At 38.9% G+C, this 21,019-nt stretch overlaps 1 protein-coding gene across 1 annotated transcript; it reads left to right on the top strand.

Moving 5' to 3' along the window:
* The first annotated feature begins 1,981 nt into the window (after positions 1 to 1,981).
* kcnj3b (potassium inwardly rectifying channel subfamily J member 3b) lies at positions 1,982 to 16,056 on the top strand. The gene is made up of 3 exons (XM_056266792.1): positions 1,982 to 2,802; positions 3,451 to 3,667; positions 13,972 to 16,056. The coding sequence occupies exons 1-3, from the start codon at positions 2,128 to 2,130 to the stop codon at positions 14,679 to 14,681; spliced, it is 1,602 nt and encodes a 533-aa protein (XP_056122767.1). The 5' UTR covers positions 1,982 to 2,127; the 3' UTR covers positions 14,682 to 16,056.
* Positions 16,057 to 21,019: the final 4,963 nt, after the last annotated feature.

The following is a 21,019-nucleotide window of genomic DNA, read 5'->3' as shown; positions in this document are numbered from 1 at the left end:
CCACGTAATGTGTGGCGGGTCTTAAAGTAACAGCAGCCTAATAAATCTGCTGCTGTTTGTCATTAAGAATTATCAAAGAACAAAAGAAAAAGAGAAAATCACTCACTGCTCTAGACTGATTAACTTATGTAGCTTTAATTTAAGGATTAATTTAGCCTGGTTAAAACCAGACCATTCTCAGTTGTAACTGAGTTATGGTCTGGCAAAGCGCCATAGACCAATCATTTCCAGAGGGGCGTCACCAACGGACGTCGCGGATAGACCTAAAACCAATCAGAGCGATGAAGGAGATGACGTATGCAGAGTGGCGGAGAAACATCTCAGAGTGTTGTTCTTTGCTCGGTTTTTAACAAAAAGGAAACGTTCAAATCGCTTAAAACAGACGCGATAGCTGATTCGAACGAGTGATGTTCGACGGCGGCATCCATCTTTGTAATGTAGGCTACAAAATCTGCTTCAAAATCCCAGCGCTGTCGTCATCGTGTAAAGCCCGCCCCAACGTTTCTGATTGGTGCCTCGATTTCAACGGATTGGAAATGGGCTTGAATGAGCTCTTTGCCAGACTAACTTTCAGAGCAAATCTAAATTTGCCGGAAGTTGTCTGGGTTTTCCCAGGCTAGGATTAATTTCAATTTAATTTATAATTTATGCAATGAAGACTGTGAAGTGTTTGATAACGTTAAATTTCTGTATATATCCTATACTTGTTAGGCCTACCTGAAAACCTTAACGAAAACAAGTTCACTTAAATTAACTTAAATTGTTTTGTATATTTTCTAAAGCCTAATAAATGTTACAAATTTATAGTTTTTAATGAACCTATACTGTAAAGCTGAATGGCTATAATGGCTAAAACTGAGAAGAAAAACAATTTCATAGAGACATCGGTAGCAGTTGGTATCGGTGATACTGGCCTTCTTTCCAAAAAAAGATGCCATTTAAACAAATTTTTAAATATAGGCTATTGTCTTTGTTGTTTCTACATTAATTTGGAGATTTAATGTGAAAAAATATATATTATAATTTTATTATAATATATATATAAAAAATGTTGTTAGGTGTGATTAATCTTGATTAATTACAGAAAAATGTGCGATTATTTGTTTTGTTTTTATCGATTAACAGCTCTAATATATAATATATTACTGTGATTTTGTTAAAGTACAAAAGTACTTTGTGGTTTGCTATTGCTGTGATGTCATGTGAGTGACAGGTTGCCCCGCCCTCACGCCAGTAAACACGTCATCAGAGAAGAGATGTTTCTGCAAGTGGGAGGGGAAGTTACTTTGAATAAAGATTAGGAGGGCGCATACATTTGAAAAATAATAATTACAACAACAATAATGTGCACGGATAAATTATTTATAATAAATAGTAGCCTACTGCAATATTTCATTAAAAAAAATTCGATGCAGAACTGTTCAGAGAAGCATGTTACAAGTGCAGCAAAAAAAAAAAAAGAAGATGTATCCAACACAAGAACACGTGTTCATCCCTCCCCCACCTCCCATCTCCACCCCCCTCTCGGAGAAGTTTTTCTTATTTGTCGGGGCTGGAAATGGAGATGGAGAGCAGGAGACGCGCAGTGCGCAGGAACCGAGAACAGTGAGAGGACGAACAGAATCAGATATCAACGCTTGTCAGCTGAGAGGAACAGCAGAGGCGGTGAGTTAAAACTTGGACAGGATCCTTAGGGTGTCTACCAACTACCATCTTATCAAATTTGTGCGATACACCTGGCGAAACAGGAGGAGTGGATGAAGGTGGATGAGGAAGTGCTAGACTGCGCCAAGCCAATCTGAGATTACAAATTACTCGCATCCATATTTCACCACATTTTACAGCCTCGGCTGAGTGAGTTTTTTTTAGTTATGCGGATTCGGAGAAGACAAGAAGATCTGCATCGCCCCATCCCTGGACAAACGCTCTGTTATTGACAAACTCCTGCGGTGAGCCTTAAAAATAACTTTCTTTTTTTTATTATTATTATTTTTTTTTTTTATGATCTGCTCAGAAATGTGGGAGACTGGTGCATCTGAAGTGTAAAGAAACCCGAAAGCATTTTTGCCAGGAACAAGCACGCAAAGCTTTCTCGTATATCTGGGACAACTTTAAAAAGCGTAAAGGATGTCAGCGCTGCGGAAAAAATTTGGGGATGATTATCAGGTGGTGACCACCTCGTCCAGCGGCGGAGGGTTCAACCAGGCCCCCGAGAAGAAAAGAAAACGTCAGCGCTTTGTGGACAAGAACGGCCGGTGTAACGTCCAGCACGGGAACCTGGGAGGAGAAACCAGCCGGTACCTGTCGGACCTGTTCACCACACTCGTGGACCTCAAATGGCGCTGGAATCTATTCATCTTCATTCTTACCTACACGGTGGCGTGGCTCTTCATGGCTTCTATGTGGTGGGTCATTGCCTTTATACGTGGAGACCTGAACCAGGCCCACGATGACAAGTACACACCGTGCGTGGCCAATGTGTACAACTTTCCCTCCGCTTTTCTGTTCTTCATCGAAACTGAGGCCACTATCGGATACGGTTACCGCTACATTACAGACAAGTGCCCGGAAGGCATCATTCTCTTCCTCTTCCAGTCCATCCTAGGCTCCATAGTGGACGCTTTTCTGATCGGTTGCATGTTCATCAAGATGTCCCAGCCGAAGAAACGCGCGGAGACGCTGATGTTCAGCGAGCACGCGGTTATTTCCATGCGTGACGGCAAACTGACCCTGATGTTCCGAGTGGGTAACCTGCGGAACAGCCATATGGTCTCCGCGCAAATACGCTGCAAACTACTCAAAGTGAGTACACGACTGGAACCAGTTAAAAGGAGAGAGAAAATGACGAATCCAAGTCACATAGAACATATTATGTGCGGGTTACATTACTAGACCATGTTAGAGATGCATAAGTAAACATCAAGGTTAACACGTGGATATGGAACACATGCGTATAATTGAATATTTAAAGTGTTCAAGCTAAGGGTCATTCTTTAACCTCATGCCTAGACAAATTAGAAATACCTGTAATTTGATGTCCACCTACAGAGGACAAAGTATTGATCCGCTCCATCTGACTGGGTGCAACTTTCCCTCTCGAATCACTGTGCACTCTTAAAAACAAAGGTTCTAAAATAGGGGGTTTTCTCAGCAGTGCGGTACAAATAATCATATTTGGTTCCCCGAAGAACCCTTTTTTTCTTCTTAGTGTGAAGAATATTTAATTAATCTAATGAAGCCCTTTCCACTATAAAGAGCTTTTTGTGCAATGGAAAGGTTCCATGGATGTTAAGGCTCTTCATGGTACCGTAGATGCCAATAAAAAGCTTTATTTTTTAGAGTGTGTATTCATTAGACGCAGTCGTTCTCTCCCTCACTCACTCACACACACACACTACATCAGCTTCTTGTTTTATCCTAGGTAGTTATTTTTTGTACCTTTCCCCTTAGTCCCGTCAGACTCCTGAAGGAGAGTTTTTGCCTCTGGATCAACTGGAGCTGGACGTTGGTTTCAGTACCGGAGCCGACCAGCTTTTCTTGGTGTCTCCTCTGACAATCTGCCATGTGATCGACTCCAAGAGCCCATTCTACGACCTTTCGCTCAGGTCCATGCAAACAGAGCAATTTGAGATTGTGGTTATCCTAGAGGGAATCGTGGAGACCACCGGTGAGTTTTAATCGTAACATGCATGAAGCAGCAAATAGGAATTTTTTTTAAAGAAAGAAAAAAAACTGTCAAAAAACAGTATGAATGCTGAAAACTTGATTCAGATTATACACTGTGTGGTTCAAAGTACATTTCCACCATACTGCTTAAATATTTTCACAAATATTAAGCTCATGTTTCTTTTGATTGATTCATGCACACTATTTACAAACCAATGCAATGAACAGAATGCTAAATCAAGTTTCTTTTAATGTCGTGTCATTTTTTTGTGCGTATATTAATAGAATATTTGTGCAGGGTGAAGGTGTTTGGGTGGTGTGGTTCAGTGTGTGTGTGTGTGAGACAGTCTGCAGAAGCAAGTTTGCTGGTGCAAATCGGCATTTTATGATAGAAAAGAATGAATGTTGATGTCTACTGCAGTAAAGATGGAAAGAGAGAGAGAGACGAGTTATATAAGAGATGATACACAAAGTTATTCTTTCGTTTTGCCCTCTGCCTCATGGTTCTGTAGTCTGGCATGCTTCGAGATTAAGCCAGCTGTCAATCAAATTACAGCTCACCTTTACTTTCTCACCCTGCAGCACATCAATCCATACATATACGAGACCGCACGCACTTACAGTAAGAAACAGCATTCGCACAATCAACAACAGAAAATCTCTGCAGCAAACACACTGTATGTGCATACTTAATCATATGCTTCCATAGTCTCATTTAATTAAAATAATAATTCTGTCCGGTCCTCCTCATTGATGGCACATCTGAAAATTACGCCTACAGAAAGTGAAGGGATTTGCGGGTAAAAAAAAAAAAAAAGAAAAGAAAAGGAACAAAAAAATTGTACAGTTAGTCAGCACTCTGTTCTCCCCATTGTGAATCAGTTTCCATAGCAACTAAATCGGCCCCTTCTTAAGCGGTCTCCATACAGTAAAGTCTCACCGGCTGTTTGAAGTATGGAGACAAAACTTGTTTTTATCAGCCTCACAAATCAAATACTAATTACGACTTATCAAATAATTCATTACACATTTTTAATTATGCCCTGTAATTATGTCTAGGTTTATGACGTGCATGTGGGAATACAGCACATATTTGTGTGTGGGTGTTCATGTGTCCTTCCATTCAAATCTTCAGGATTAAAGTCTTTGTTTGGACACTTCTCTGTATATAAAAGCTCATATTTCACGTAGCGGATACAAGGGCTAGTTGTCACAAGGGCTACATCTCAGTAAGTTTCATTGTAAAAACCTAGTATAAAAAAACACCTAGTAAAAAGTAAATCCTACACACATCTTTTTTCAGTGTAATTGTTTTTATTTCATGGCTTCAATCAGCTAATCCAGGCATACTTCAATTTGAATCGTTTTTGTGATTTCTATCTTCAAAACTGAAATATCAATATTGTCACATTTTTGTAATAGCTCTTGGATTAAAAAAAGGACACCATAAATATACACTGGTATGGTCAACTATAGAATCAAAGTAATTTTTTTCATAAACATCGGGTTAGGAGCTTGTCAGTTTTTTTTTAGTTTTTTTTTTATTGGAGCAAGTTGTCAAATGTGCTCCGTTTTAAAATATAATCCTATTATAATTTAATCCGCTGGCCAAAATAATGTTTTGATGGTTTTAGTAGTGTATTACCTTTTATATTTTTGATGTTTCATGAATTGTACCATCTAAACTAAGCTGATAATTCCCCCACACTGTCAGGAAAAATGTGTGACCCGAACTTAAAACACTGTAGTTGTAGCTGAGGCTTGGAAGAGTTTGGTTTGTGTTGTCAACATGCCGAGAAGAAGCTGTTTTCAGAGCTGCGATTCCACTTCGCTACACTTCAAAAGGATGAGGACTGGCACTGGAATTGATATGGAAAACCGATGCCATTGTTCGTGTCACTGTGTATCAAGTGCTGAGGAAGCATCCGGAGCTAAAATTCAGATATGGTATTAGGCGTTTTGTTTCAGACACGCACCGAGGTAGTGGTAGAGGAATCACAACAGACTGGGCCATAATAGTAGGCTCTCAGAAAGGAGAGGTTTAGAGAGACTGAATCTTCGAATTAAGATAATGAGGTAATGTGCACTGTTGGGGAGTAGCTAACTACAAGGAGTGACGCTACTAACATTTTTCAGTTGCTTTAGAGTAGCCCCTATTTTAAAGGTTCCTACTTTCGTTTTGGAGGTCTCCTACAACAGGTTTACATGCATTTAAGGTCAAAAAACACTTTAATTTTCTCATAAAATGAGGACTGGCTAGGAACTATACTCTCATTCCTGCGTAATAATCAAGAAACTTTACTGCCGCACCATGAGAGCAGCAGGCGTAATGATATGACGCAGCGCCTGAAAATAGTTCCGTTGTGTTGATGGAAGGGTGGCCTATTTTCAGGCGCTGCGTCATATCATTACGCCTGCTGCTCTCATGGTACGGCAGTAAAGTTTCTTGATTATTACGCAGGAATGAGAGTATAGTTCCTAGCCATATCAGCCTAGAAAATCGCAACTTTACATTTTCTGTCGGTCTTAGTGCACGATGTAACTACAGAAGAGTCAAGTTTTAAATAGGAAAAATATCGAAAACTCTTTGGTCATTTTTTTTTTGAGAAATGCTAATGGTCTTGTCCACTTCAATGATGTATGCTAAGCTATGCTAAAAGTGGTACCGCCAGAACCGGAGATCGGCTGAATGGATTCAAAAACGGTAAAACTCAACAGTTTAACTCTGGGGGAGTTGTAAAATGAGCCTATTTCCAAAAAAAGTGGAGTATCCCTTTAAGACTGTAACGATGACGTAGATTTTACCATATCAATGGGTTATGCTAATGTGTTATCTAGTGACGCGTAACCGTAACGCAGTGGGATTCGAATTACAACGACTCGTTTCAGAGTCGATTCTTTCTTTTGGGAGACAATAACTGTATTTATCGTGCTCTTTCGACTTAACTTTGTAGAAAGTTTACATTCACAGACAGCTATATTACACACTGCATGAAAGGGAATATTTGAAAAAACCATAATAGGGGGACTTTAAAACAGTGTAGCTTTTCCAGTAGCTAACTACCTTTTCCAGCAAGTAGCAGTGTTTTGCGCGACCAAAAACTACATACCGTTTTGCGCGTTGACAAATCTGTAATGCATTAAAGCAGCGTAGCATCATCATCTTATTAGATCACAAACTAAAATTGCATTACTGCCATCTATTGTTTCATCATATACATCTTGCGGCTTTACAGTTCACAGAGAAAAGATTGACTGGTGATTATGTAAACAGGAGTGGGTTGATATTACACATGAATCGAATCGACTAAGGTTACACTTTTTGTGTGTAATTCATTCATTCTTCAAGCCACTGGTTCAGAGTAGCTTCCTCAACACTGGTAATGTGCAATGAAAAAAAACAAAAAAACATTTTAAGTTTGATCTTGGATGCATGTAAACCTGTTGTAAGAGACTTCCAAAACTCATTTGGGACCCTTTAAAAAACCTTTAAATCTTGTATCTGGAGTAGGAATATGTATCATGAAGTAACTACTATGAACCTTTTAGTGGTAAATAAAGTACAAAGATGTCACTTTGAGGTTACTGTCTCTGAAGGTACAATATTTGCAGATTTCTTTGTACCCCAGCACTGCTTTTAGAGCATGTTGTCACTAAAGGTGTGTTCAATGAACTGTATCTTTCTTCCTTGACAATAACGGTGGAAATAGTGATTTTTTTTTTTGTAGCCAATACAGAAAATGACTTTTAATAAAACTACCCTGAGAAATAAATGAGTAACAAGTGTGACAACTAATCACAGTCCCCTCTATATGACTCTCACAATATGGAAGGAGGAAGATGTAGACATTAATAAATTAATTTCCTTCAAGCAGAGAGGCAGTGACTTCAAGGCCAAGGAGTCTCAGAGGAACAGCTCAGAGACATCCATTGCTCTCGGAGATAAACATGACAGCTGTGCCAGCATTCACATCTGTCAAATTATTTACAGCTTTTCACATTACACTGCAAAAGAAAAAAAGGCACTTTTAAATATAGCAAAAATACTTCTGATGCTACGCAAAAACTGTGCGAATTAAGAAAAAAATAACGTGAACTAACATTAATCTAGCCACTGGAAATATGAATGTTTTTTTGGAATGCCAATAATATTCCAGTTTGTTCAAAAGACAAGAGATGTAAAATCTTGTTTTTTTATTTGACATCAGCATTGTTAGCACTTTATGTTCCACCAGCTGAGCTGTAGAAACACTAATGATATGGTGAATTAAGAACTAGATTTGAGAATAAAGCATTGCTTGATATAAGAACACTACATTAGAGGAGTGAACTGCAAGTTAGACTTAATTTTAAAGCATTTCTATCAAGTGTTCTATTATTATGGTCCATTCATTTTTTTGTGGCAAGATATTTACTTTTAAGAATTCATTTTTGTCCACCACATTAACATTTTTTTAAAGGAACAGTTCACTTAAAAATGAAAATTCTGTCATCATTTACTTAAAAGTTGTTTCAAACCTGTATGAATTTCTTTCTTTGCTGAACACACAGGAAGATATTTTGAAGAATGTTGGTAACCAAACAGTTGATGTATCCCATTGACTTCCATAGTAGGAAAACAAATACTATGGAAGCCAATGGGATACATCAACTGTCTGGTTAATGATTTTTAAACGAACTATTCCTTTAAATCTTGATTTTAGAATTTTTTTAACAAGAATGTTCATATATAACTGTCATATTTCCATCCACCTATTTTATGCGCCTTTTGGGACATCACAGAATACATAGAAAACGCTGGAAGGAAATGCCAAATGCACATCAATTATAAAAATGCGCATAAAAAAATCGAATGAGTCGGATACATTTTTTTTATCCAATAAGAAAACATGCGCTTAAACTACAATGAAAAAACATTTGCCAATTAAATTCCTCGATGCACATGTGACTGCCCAATAACTGGACTGAATAGTGGGCCAATCTCGTTGCACAGCATCTGAAATGTTGTTTTGTTCATTCTGAAATCCCTTAGCCAAAGTGTGTCAGCAAAGTTGTTCGGAATTATTACCTCCCAGTTCTGTTACACGACTGCATTCCCAAACAGCAGGCATCTACCTCCGAACACAAGATAACATGACCGTTTATTGCGTTTCATCTGCATGCTCTGAGGGGCAAGTCATTTATGATTTAGGCCTATATCTCCTACTGCAGCAACTAGATTTTTCTTAGTGATATTTGGCACCAGTTTATCAGGAAGTGAAGATTTTGTTCTCTTCGTCTCGCTGGATGGAAACAGTGCTTTATTCGTGAATGTTTTATGCGAAATTCCAATTTTTTCGAGGTTATTTCGAATATTTATCTAGATAACATATTCAAAATACATTCCCTGAAGTTTTTATACCTTATGTAAATTTTACTTCTTAAATAAATCAATCTTGTTCTTGGGATATTAGTTATTTCTGATGAAAAACAAGACAAAGAAATGCTTTTTTTGCTGTGTGGAGAGCTTGCACTCACTTTCCTGTTATGCAAATGGCATCCTAGTGTTCTTTTTCTGATTTTCAATTTCAAACTTCATGGCTTTTTCTCAAACTAGTTTCTTAACATATCAACACTAAAAATGTAATGAGATTCTTGATTGTTTTGACAAAAAAAAAAACATGACACAGATATGCCTGACGCTACAATGATGTTGGTGTCAAAACCATTTCAATTAAATGCAATCAATACGCTTCTCTGAAAGCCTGACAAAACAATTTGAACATTTAAACACGCTGTAAATAAGATAAAGCATCTGAAATATGCGCTTGTTGAAGAGTGATTATTTCGAATGATGTTGTGATATGCAAGTGCTATTTTTGTTATGTTTTATCAGATCCCTGATAAGGCTGACATGGTTATTATAGTTACAGATCAGGGTTATTTTAGTTAACTGAAACTAAAACCATGAAAAAATTAAACTGGAACTGGAATGAAAAGGAAAAAAAGGAAACATTTCTCATTTTAATTTATTTTAACTTGAGGTTTTAAAATAAATAAAACAAAAAACGGACATAAAAATGTATATAAACTATATAGACATAAAACTATATAAAATATAAATATTTATATATAAAAAATATCAAATATATATATGACAAAAGCTAAAAAGACTAAAACTGAAAGTATCTCAGTGACACTAAAATAGCAGTGGGCTGGATTCACTTTACAGTATCTTAGTAAATATCGAGTGGCATGAAGCATTAACCATTTAGTCTTGGAAGAAAAAAAGTATTGGCATTATTTATTGACTTTTTATTTTTAGTTCCTGGCCTGTGGTTTCAGAATTTCAGAAAGTTTTATTTCTTGTGCATTCAGCAGTGCAAGTAAACGGGGCAGCTCGGTGCAACCGTCCCAAAGGGCCTCAGCAAATCAAAAGAGAAGCACTGCTTCATCCCCCCAGGACCACACACTGTGTGAGTCGGTGAGATACAGGGGAGAATTGGGCACAGCTGCATGGTCAATTACCGTTCAGAACAGATAGTAGAGTTTACTGTTATCTCACACCACAGAGACCGACAACAGGAGTGAAAGAGAGAGTGTGAGATAGGGACCGAGAGAGAGTCGCGATGATAATGATGGTTAATGCTATAGGTGTGTTAGGAAGAGACACTAAAATGGACAGGAGGGAATGTGGAGTGAGTATAGGGGAAATCAAGGAGAGTGAGCGAGAGAAAGAGAGAAAGACAGAGATGACAGAAACAGGTCAGGCAGTGCACCTCTGTGGCAATGGAACCGAACACTTGATGACGGTCACCATAGAAACAGATTATCCCTCTTGGAAATATAAATTGTTCTCATAACTGTCAGATGTTGGAGTGTAGCGGCTAGCGGTACCATTTTTAATTTTTTTTTCTGGTTGAAGCTAATGTGCGCAAACGGTCCTCCCAAATGCAGAAATGAAATTTGTCATAATGGAAGAATATGGAGTGATTATGTAAGCCGAAATCGCGGGGAGCCAGACCTGATTTCAACTTCGACTGAGACCTTAGCTTCCCCTCTCCCAGCAAACAGCAGAAAGCCTATTAAATATTTCATAAGATGAATAATATTATGTTATACTGCTAAGCCCAGGATTTGTCAGCTCAGAAAGCAGGGATTTTTTTTGTAGTAAGGGAGGATAACCGTGCCTGTGTTTGTGTGTGTGAGAGTGTGTAGGTGTGTGATAGTCGTAGGCGGCATTACGTGAGAAATAAAGAATGATCTTGACTTTCAAAAATCTATAATGTATGTTTTGTCTTGCTGGCTTTTTTATATTTAGGTCTGAGGTTTATAATGTGCACTCGGCAACCGTCTCTTTTTAGTCTGCGTCTGCTTCCTTCTGTCAGGAGAACAGCACAGCAGTCCCGGCGCTTTCTAAACACCTTCATCCAGAAGCTCAAATCCCTGTCTAGATCCTCAACAGTATCTCTCCTGCAAACATCTCAAATCTCCTCTCCTCTCTGACAAAGGACCACACTCCTACATGGAGATACGGATGCTGGTTTTCAAGGGACCGTCTTAGCAATCGCAGACGGAAGAAAAGCGCACCTTGTGTGATTTTTCAGTGTTTTTCAGTCGGCAATTGTCTTATCTTAGATTCCTTGCTATTGACTGATGTAGAACGGCGTGTTGCAAATCCGTTTGCTTGTTAGAGGGTTCATAAAAATGAGCTCTTTATAGTGAAGGCTTTGCACGCTTTAATTAAGGAGGGATGTTCGCTGGTGTGGGTGATACACAGATCTAATGAATTTCCCACAGATCTTGTTTTCATGCAACCAAATGGACCGTGAACAGACGTTCCCATGGGTGTTGCTCAACAGTAAATGTGTGTGTGTGTGTGTGTGTGTGTGTGTGTGTGTGTACGTACACCCTGTCAGTAATGCATCTATTAGTTTTAGTCACCCAACCATTATTGCACAGTACATATTTGTTGTTGCACAAAGCTTGATGTAGATTTTATAAATAAGCTGTTCCATCACCTTTTTTCACACCTTGGCTTGCTTAGTTGCGATTTAGGGGGGTGTTCACTTGTAGTTCGGTTCTTTTGGTCCGGACCGAAAAAAAAGAAAATGATACATTTAGTCCTGGTCAGGCCCGTCGGAACAGGACAGGCAAACCAAACAATTGCTTGGGGCCCCGAGCTGGACTGGGGCCCCAAGACAACGACTGTTAAAGAATAAAATGCAACGACAAACTGTGAGCGCCCCTTTGATAGTCAATGCAGTAAAGTGCAATGACACTGTTATCGGAATCCCCCTCAAGGGGGCCCCCTCAGTAGTCGCTGACAGCAGCCAGCCAACCACGCGATCTCTGCTGCCGGCAAAATACAAACCTCCTCGGGAGTTATCATGAAGCGGAATTATGCTTCAGGAAGCCAGGAAAGAAAGAAGAGAAGGTTAAGAAAAATACCAGATAGTGGTAAAGTAATACGTTACACTGCATAAAAATAGCTCTACTTGTCTTGTACAAATGGTGTAATTTTGCAGCAGGTAACATTAGGCTAGCAAAAATATGTTTATGTTAGCTACCTGCCTGACGGCAAATGCTGCTTGTAACGAACAGTTAGTGCACATTTTTTTTCGAACGGACGGAATATGGTTAACGTTACATACTGTAATATGTTTTTTAACGGTTTAAGGAGTTCCAGAATCACTGTTTATCGTATTTAATGACATGACATTGCTATAGCTAATAGTTTTTGATGAAAGTGGCATAGCATAACTATTCCACCGTGATAATCTATTTACCAATGGGGGTTAGGAAAACCACACAATAAATTCCGTGCATCAAACATTAGCTTGGGATGTTTTTAAGCATTGGTAGTGAAAGCAGCATCCCTTCCCTTCTAATATCAAAATATGGAAATGCTAACATATCTTTAAGTTTTCTGTAACACTTTATAATAACAATCATTAATAGATGGTAAATTGTTAGTTATTTAATATTTAGTTAATTGTCATTTAACTGTTAGCAAACAGTCTTTTTACTTAATAAATAATTTGTAACCTTACCCATCTATAAACATTATTTAACCTGAAAAAGGCAGAGGAACATGATTTTTTCATAGCTTATGTCACTGTAATTTTTTATTTTTTTATGCACAGTATGCAACAGCAGTATTTGCACTGTAAACCTTTTTTATTCATATAAAGTGTGTGTGTGTGGGGGGGGGGGGGGGGCTTGGGGGGCCTCCATGTCCATTTAGCTTGGGGCCCCCAAATTCCTTCAAACGGCCCTGATCCTGGTTCGCTTAGCGTTGACGCGGTCATTTTTAAAACCAAACCTAAAGATACAAAAAAAAAAACGTATTTTGTGACATAACTTAAAAAACATCCAAACCAACGCTGTATTCTGGGTTAAATGCGCTCATTGTATGTGCGAACATATGATGATATTTTATCCAGCTGAGAACTCTTGAAGAGTTTATAAAATGTGTAAAGGAGTCAAAACGGCAGCAGGAATTCCTCCATTGCACACAAACAAAGATCTGCTGCTGTACCGAGCTGTAATGGGCTCCTATGACGAGAAAACAAACAGGGTATGCTTCAGCATTCTGTGCTTTTTAGGATGTTTTTGGTTTGTTTAGATGTCTTTGGTCCTGTGGTGCGTTCCTATTTCAGTCGAACCACACCAGAGTTCTTTTGGAAGCTGACCGAGACCCATCTTTTCAAGAGAACTTGGTCCACTTGTTCGGTACGCATCAGGGTCCGGATGGATCAGTTGTTAAAATGAACCGCACTAACAGAGCAATCTCACCAGAGTTTGTTTTAATCAAACCAAACCTGCAAAGTGTGAACACCCCCTAAAAGACACTTAATATTGAGTAATATTATCAGTTTGACTACACTGGCACTATCTGATGAGAACAAAACTTGCACTGAATTGAGCTGGATGATGATGACACTATTGTCTTCTGTAGACCTACTTTATAGCTAAATCTAATTTGTTTCATAATTAACAAATTTTGCGACACTTGTTACTGAACTGAATCAACACTCGAGCTGAATAACGACAATATTGTCTTTTTGCTTATAGCTGAATTGAACTGATGAACTTTACACAGTAATTGAACTGAACCCACACTGAACTGACTTGAGCTGAATAATGACACTATGGTCTTTTTTAGAGCTGCTTTGCAGCAGAATTTGAATTTGCCTCATCATTGATTCTGTTCAATTTCCCTGTTTATTACTGTGAAGCTGCTCTGAAACAGTCTGTATTGTATAAAGGTGACATGACATTGTTTCATTCATTAAATTGGTTTCTTTTTTTGTATCTTCTTAGGTATGACATGCCAGGCTCGCACTTCGTATACGGAGGACGAGGTTCTGTGGGGTCACCGTTTCTTCCCGGTAATTTCTCTGGAGGAGGGTTTCTTCAAGGTCGACTATTCGCAGTTTCACGGCACTTTTGAGGTCCCCACACCTCCGCACAGTGTTAAAGAACAGGAGGAGAGTTTGCTCCTGTCCTCCCCTCTGACGGCCCCCTCTTTATGCCACAGCGCAGGTGGGGTGACGGAGGGCAGCAGCACTCTTGAAGGTCTGGATCTTCAGAGCGATGCAGAAACGGGCTCTATCAATATAGCAACCCCTATGCCCACCACCAAAATGCCTGCCAAATTTCAAAAGCTTACGGGACGGGACCCCCCCATCCGGGACGGCATGCCCCGCAAGCTTCTGCGCATGAGCTCGGAGATCACCTACAACCTGGGTGACCTGCCCGTCAAACTCCAGCGAATCAGCTCAGCTCCGGGTGTGGCAGAAGAGAGGCTTCAGCCAATCAGTGCCATGGAGGACAGACTGGCTCCCAAGCTGGGCTTGGTGGGCGGGACTGAACACATCAGCCAATCAGTGACAGATCTGCCACCGAAACTGCAAAGGTTGGCTGGAGGGGGGGTGGGTGGAATCGGAATCGGAGGACGAATGGATGGACATCTGCCTCCCAAACTGAGAAAAATGAATTCGGAGAGGTTCACAGGCTTGAGTTTTAAATGAACTTGACTTCTACATCTACACGTTTCGCCCATTTACCTCCTCTGAAATTGCAATCTATACTTTTAGCAATTTATATATATGGATAAAATATTAGTTTAATGCTAATCCTCTGCACAATCTGGCATGTTTTTACCGCAAACAGCATGAAAGCAGAATTCATTCAACACCTAATTACAGAGAATATAACAATATTCAACACTATTTAACAACGATTCATGATATACCTTTTATATTAGCCTGTTAGCCAAACATGTTTTGAGGGTTTGCCTATATTATGTATATCTTAAAATAGAATATCAATATAATTATCAGAATGCAGTGTCAGTATTCACTGATAATCCATGGTAACTAATGTTTTTAAAGAAGCCAATGGCTATAACCTGAGTTAGTCGTTTGGTTTTTTTAATCAGTGGATTGGTTATTGTGGTTCACAATAACACATTGAGAGATTAGTTACTGTGGTCTTTAGACTTAAAGAAATGGGCGCTGTGCATTTATGGAAATGTACCATTTTTTGATGAACCGACTCAGGTTTTTTGTTGGTTTTTTTATCTATTGCATGATCAAGCCAGATTATCTCACGTCAAAAATTAAGCCTTAAATATAAGGAGCCAAATGTAAATCGCCAATCGTAGTTTGGAAAGCTTTTAAAAAGGTTGCCACTTTTAAAGCTTTTCTTAGCCACTGTGGAAGAGTAAGGCTTTCACACAGTATTTCACATTTGGCTCCCAATACTTAACTGACTTTATATATGATGTTTTGTCAATGATTGTTTCCTGCTGTTCTCCATTTAGCAGTTTAAGCTTAGTTGAAATGTTCAAATATTTTCCTGACCTGAATGACTTGAGTATTGCGATGGGTAAGGTGAATAAAAGTGGGAGGGGGGAAACCATCAAAGACTGAAAAGAGCACAATGGATGTGTTTATCTGTTTTAATATTCTTTAAAGATAAGACCTTGTCGACATTGTTATGGCTTTGTTTATCTCTTGTGTTTGAAAACCGAAGCAATAAGATTATAAATTGCAGTGGAACTTCTGACTGGAAAAATCTCGTACTTTACGTTATGTTACCGTTAAATGGTTTTACAGTTTTCTAATTGTGTTTATCTCAATACATTCTATTCTACTTCTGACGAATATAAGAATGGCAGTTGGAGCGGTTTATAATACTGTAATAAATGTGTTGTGATGTGTAACAAGTCTATTATAAAAGGAAACAACTGAAGGATAAACCTCCACCTGAACTTTCATCACAAAATGAGTCCAAAAATGAATCAAAGCTATGGGTGGAATTGGCCATGTTCGACACATATAAGCTCATTGGTATTGGCAGAGGTCTTCCCCAAAAATAAAGCAGTTTGATCTGGTATGACCCAGCTGTGTGGATGACTGACAGCTTGCTGCCCGATGCTGCTCTTTGGAGATGCTGTTGGATTGCTTCAAATGCCCTGAGAATTCTATTCTCGTGGTTTACTATTGACTGATTTTCTATGCAGAGAAAGCTAACTTGACAAAAAAAAATGTCTGCCGGCTTTTAATCACCATTGCAGTATGTAATAGCAGAAAACTTGAACACACGCTAAATAGCTGGTCTAATAATTACTGAATTTTAGAAAACCCACACTTTGGAAATGCCACACAAAAAAGGTCACCTGTGCAATTCCCAAGTTTTCAATTATTTATAATGCTTGAGTGGAATTATAAAGCTCTTTCTGTAACAACTGGGCAGGTTTGTCCTTCCTTTCCATGTACCCCAGCAGGCTTTGCAAAATAGTGTGCCTTGCATAGTACCGTAAAGTGTTTCTCGAGTCCTAACTGCAAAAGTTAGTTTTCATCCGATACAGACATTTATTTACTTCGCCTTTCAGAACAAAATGAAATGGCGGTGTGAATTGTGAAAGAGACAATGCGAAATCTGTGTGTGAGTTACGTTAGATATACAAAGCTGCAGGGGCCCCACGCGGTTCTTCGTTAAATGAATCCCTCGATGCGACATCCCTAAGAAACATTAACACATTACCTCTCCACAGGGGACCAATATCCTGAACTTCTATCAGCAGGAAGCTAGTAATTATCTGTGTGTTTGAAAGAGAGCTGCTGAAATACAGAGAATATTATCTTGTCACTAAATGTCAGATCCGGATGAAAAGGAGTTTGTGAAGGTCAACCTGCACTGCTTAAAGAGCATTATTGCTGTAACCTGCTCATTTCATTTCAGAGAGCTCTCAGAATCTGCCATCCCTTTTAATTTATATTCCCCCGCAGCCAGACGTCAAACGCTCCTTATTTCATTTCATCAGTTCCATACTTAGAGATTTAATCCCATTATATATAAGATTAGCTAGTTAATGTTCTTTCAAATAACCATTAATGGGTTCTTAAATTGTTTCTGCTCTATGATGGTGAAAATTAAATCACTCTCATTTAGTGAACTACTTTGATGATGGAGTAGATGGAGAAAGGCTCTTACCCATTAATTATTGATAAACAAAGGCTAATCCTTTGTTAACAGCCTCCCGATCAAATCTTTGCTCTTTTAGAAATGGTTAGAATCTCCAGACGTCTGGGTCAACTGTATGTGGGTTTTTTGTTTGTTTGCGTTAGGTACATAAGATCAAAATTTAATTATTATCCTTCCCTTTTCAATAGCAATTTTACTGTTTCATTTGCACTGGACAAAAGGTCCCAAGCTACTTTCCTTTTATAACTCTTGAGGTTGGCACAGGATAGCATGTGCCACAGATAAATAATGGCTTGAGGGCTGGATGGACATGAGGGCAGTATCAAACTGTAGGAACAGGATGCTCTGTTCGTGTGGATGTTCCCTGCAGGGACAACAACGTGCTGTCTGTTCTGAGGTGTGTTTCAGCGGAAGTGTGCCATTTACCAGCTTGTTGTATCCGGGACGCTTGAGACAGTTTGCAGCAGATCACCCATCCAACACTTGTCCTATAGAAGGAAAGAGAAGAGGCTTGATTTGTATGTATATAGCCTACATATATATATATATATTACTAATTAAAGACACACTTATAGAAAAGAAGAGAAAGATTGATAGAAAATTCCATTGCTATTAATGCTGTCCGGTAGCCTGGATGCCAGCCGAACTTAGCCCCGCCCACAACATTTGAGGATGGGAAGTTCGTTCAAGTCTAGTTCATTCTGACTAGAATCTGAGTATGACGACGTCAGGCTAGCTGTCAGGTTCCAGGTTTTCAAGAATTTCAAAATTGTCTGTTAAAGAGAAAGATGTGTGATTACTATTGGCTGTTTTGAGCTATTTTAGGCAGTAGTCACTACAAAAAAAACAACCTTGAACTGACATTAAGTAGGCCTATAATTGTGATAACTACAGAAAAAATATGAAAAATACTATTCATTGTTCATGAAGCCATAATTTTATTTCTTAGTTTTTATTTGTAACGAGTACTAAATTTTGGTAGATAAAGTTGAACAAATTTCAATTCAATTAGTAAATTATAATAATAAAGTTACTAAAATAGCCCTAGCCTACTAAACAATTTTTTTTGAAGTTGTAAATAAAACAAAGATTATTGGACTGTTTTACAATTTTATCGAGTCAGCAGTTATATACAAACAATAAGGAAAGCTTCAATACTTAAGGTTGTTGCAGTAGCGGACCAGCTCACCAATCTGGCTTTCTGCCTCTGGTATGCGCACGCACCCTGTAATGTTTGTAAACAGGAAACCTGTGTATTATGGTTTCGGGAAACAGTTGTGACTAGTTGATTTCTTCAACGATGCATCGCACTGTGGTAGTGAAGCATCGAGTTACGTCGTTGTACAGGAAACGCACCCCAGACTAGATTTATAATGTTTTTTTTTTATATCAAACAAACGAATGTAATTTGGTTAGTTAAAGCTGCAGTCCGCAGTTTTTCCTCTTTGTCGCCATCTCTGTTCGAAATCTGCAATTGCAGTCATTCGCGGAATTATCAACTTTACATGAGTTGTGCCTCGGCACGGCACAGCACGGATGAATCCAATGTTTTGAGGAGAATGTGCAGCTGTCAGTCACCGCGCCGGTGTGGATACTGGCATTCAGAATCACAGATTCTACTTTTTGGAAGTATGACCAACATAAGAATTTTCACCCTAAAATGTCATCTGAACAAGTAAGAAACATCCACTTTTGTTATTCTGACCAACTAACTGAAAAAAAGCATAGCAGTAAATCGCACTGATTAAATCTAACGATCGTTTATCAAATCACGTCAAACCATGCAAATTATACTTTGTTTTCAAATTCTTAATGTAAACAACAGCATTGCGTGACTACATTTAAAGCCCTTCAGATATGTATCCTTGTTTTCACATGGGCCGGTTGCAGTCTCTTTTTTTCTGTAGCCACTCCGAAGTCCGAAGTCTTTTGCATTTTACAACGGGTGAATCTCTAGTTGTCACTGGTGATTGTTGTTTGAACCTTTCTGGATCCGCCATCAAATGAATAAGTTTAATTATATCAAGTGCTGTGAGAAAAGGTTATAAATCTCCACCTCCAACATCCTCACTCGCAATATAGCCTACTAGCCGAGACTCCTTCTTTATGTGTACAGATGTGACGTAATGACGCAAAGACATGCTCGAATCTCCCGCGGAAATCCACCAGTACCACTGGAATTAAAAACATCATTACAAGCTTACCATTTTGAATAGAGCTAAGGCAAGCAGATAGTTTTGAACACTGGCTGGTTATGTACTTGCTTTAAGATGAGACTACACTGAGACTGAGTGAACAGACTAAGGTAAGGCGTCTTGTGCATAAAAGAGAACATGATGTCTAAATTTGCTTTATTCAGATAGGGTATTAGTTAAATATTAGCCCTGGTGTTGAATAAAATAAGTTTTCTGAGGACTCCCAACCTTAAATGTGCTCTAAGCGATGTTGGGTGACGTCACTTCTTGTTGACGTTCGAAGTATTGTCAAACAAAACGGAGGCTAGCTAGACCCTCCCTCCTCCTCATCCCGTTCCCTCCCCCTGTAGTTTTACTGATACTTCATTCAAGGTGTAATGTCACCAAGTTAGATAAATGCTTTCATATAATGCAAAACAGAATGCAGAAAAAGAGAAACATTACCAGAAACACACAATAAAACGTTTCGCCACCTGAGGTTATAACTTTAGCTGCCATACAAGTGCGCAATAATTGAAAGATTACGTTAGCTACACGTTTCCCAGTGAGTATAAACAATGGCTCCGTCGTAAAACAAATTTAGTCAAAGTTGTCAATAGGCTATAAATGAACATTCAAATTCATAACAAAGAGTGGTTGAAAACAATCATTCACACAAACTGTCGCCCTACTGTGAGTTTGCTTGTTTATTTACAATAGAGATCGATGCTAGCTGCTAGAAACCTATATGTTGTATTCACCAAAGTTAGCGCTGACTGCATGGTTCTTGCTAATTATATCCTTGTGTTTGTTAGGCGAACATGAACGTCCATTTAGAAAAAAACAAACTGGATTTACCCACCTGTCCAGCAAAAACAGAGCTACCTGAATGTCGGATTGGAAGCCCTTCTCGCCACCTTTCGAAGGCTTTTCCGATGTAAATTCGGGACTTTGTGCGTTCCTTCTCCTTTTCCCTCTTCTTTGCATTTTTGCAATCTGTTCATCGGAACGTCGTCTCGTTGGTCGTGTGTCGGCCATATCAGACTTAAAGAGAATATAAATCTAACTTCCCTCTTCATGCTTCTCTCTCCTCCACACCCCCCTTTCATGTGTACGCGCACTAACCCCCCAAACCCCACCCCCAAATCCTTCTTGTCGGTTATTGGCTGGAACACTGTTTGTTATGTTTCGTGGAGCGGGTTGCCCCAGTTTGTTTTTGTTGCCGTTTGTGGAGCCTGGGGTGTCTTCAGAGACCGCGTTTTTTACAGTGTGTTCAGGGGACAGGCAGTTAGCGGATAGTGAGGTGATGTTTCCTGTATGTGACAAAAGATATTTTGGCCTAAAAAACGTGTGACATCGCTACCTTTAATATAGTCGACGACTGACTCTCGATTCACCTCAGAATCAGAGTATCAGTTCTTTTTTGCAATCAACTCCCAGACCTATAGATCCGTAGTGACTTGAAATACACAAAATACCTCTGTTCAGAGTTCAGTCGGTCTATGCCTACTGGATCCAATTTACAGTGATCCATCCATACTATAACACTCACATATTTTAAATATTTAGTTTTAAATATGCCCCTAAATGTATTAAAAAGGTTCAAGGTCTCAGTTTTTGAACATCAAAATATTAGCAACTCACAAGATGTGAGCCCACAGTCAGGATATAACAGCAACAAAGAGGCTGATACAGCTAAAAAA

Source organism: Rhinichthys klamathensis, unplaced genomic scaffold (genome assembly GCF_029890125.1).
Source record: "Rhinichthys klamathensis goyatoka isolate OS25496 unplaced genomic scaffold, OSU_Roscu_1.1 h1tg000254l_1, whole genome shotgun sequence".
In the NCBI taxonomy this organism is placed as follows: domain Eukaryota; kingdom Metazoa; phylum Chordata; class Actinopteri; order Cypriniformes; family Leuciscidae; genus Rhinichthys; species Rhinichthys klamathensis.
Note: the sequence above shows the minus strand (reverse complement) of the source record. Positions and strands in the feature narration are given on the sequence as shown.

Excerpts from the sequence above, each read along its gene's own strand:
- kcnj3b (XM_056266792.1), top strand. The coding sequence starts at position 2,128 with ATGTCAGCGCTGCGGAAAAAATTTGGGGATGATTATCAGGTGGTGACC. Across the intron at positions 2,803-3,450 it reads TACGCTGCAAACTACTCAAA|TCCCGTCAGACTCCTGAAGG; the intron begins GTGAGTACACGA and ends CTTTCCCCTTAG. Across the intron at positions 3,668-13,971 it reads GGGAATCGTGGAGACCACCG|GTATGACATGCCAGGCTCGC; the intron begins GTGAGTTTTAAT and ends GTATCTTCTTAG.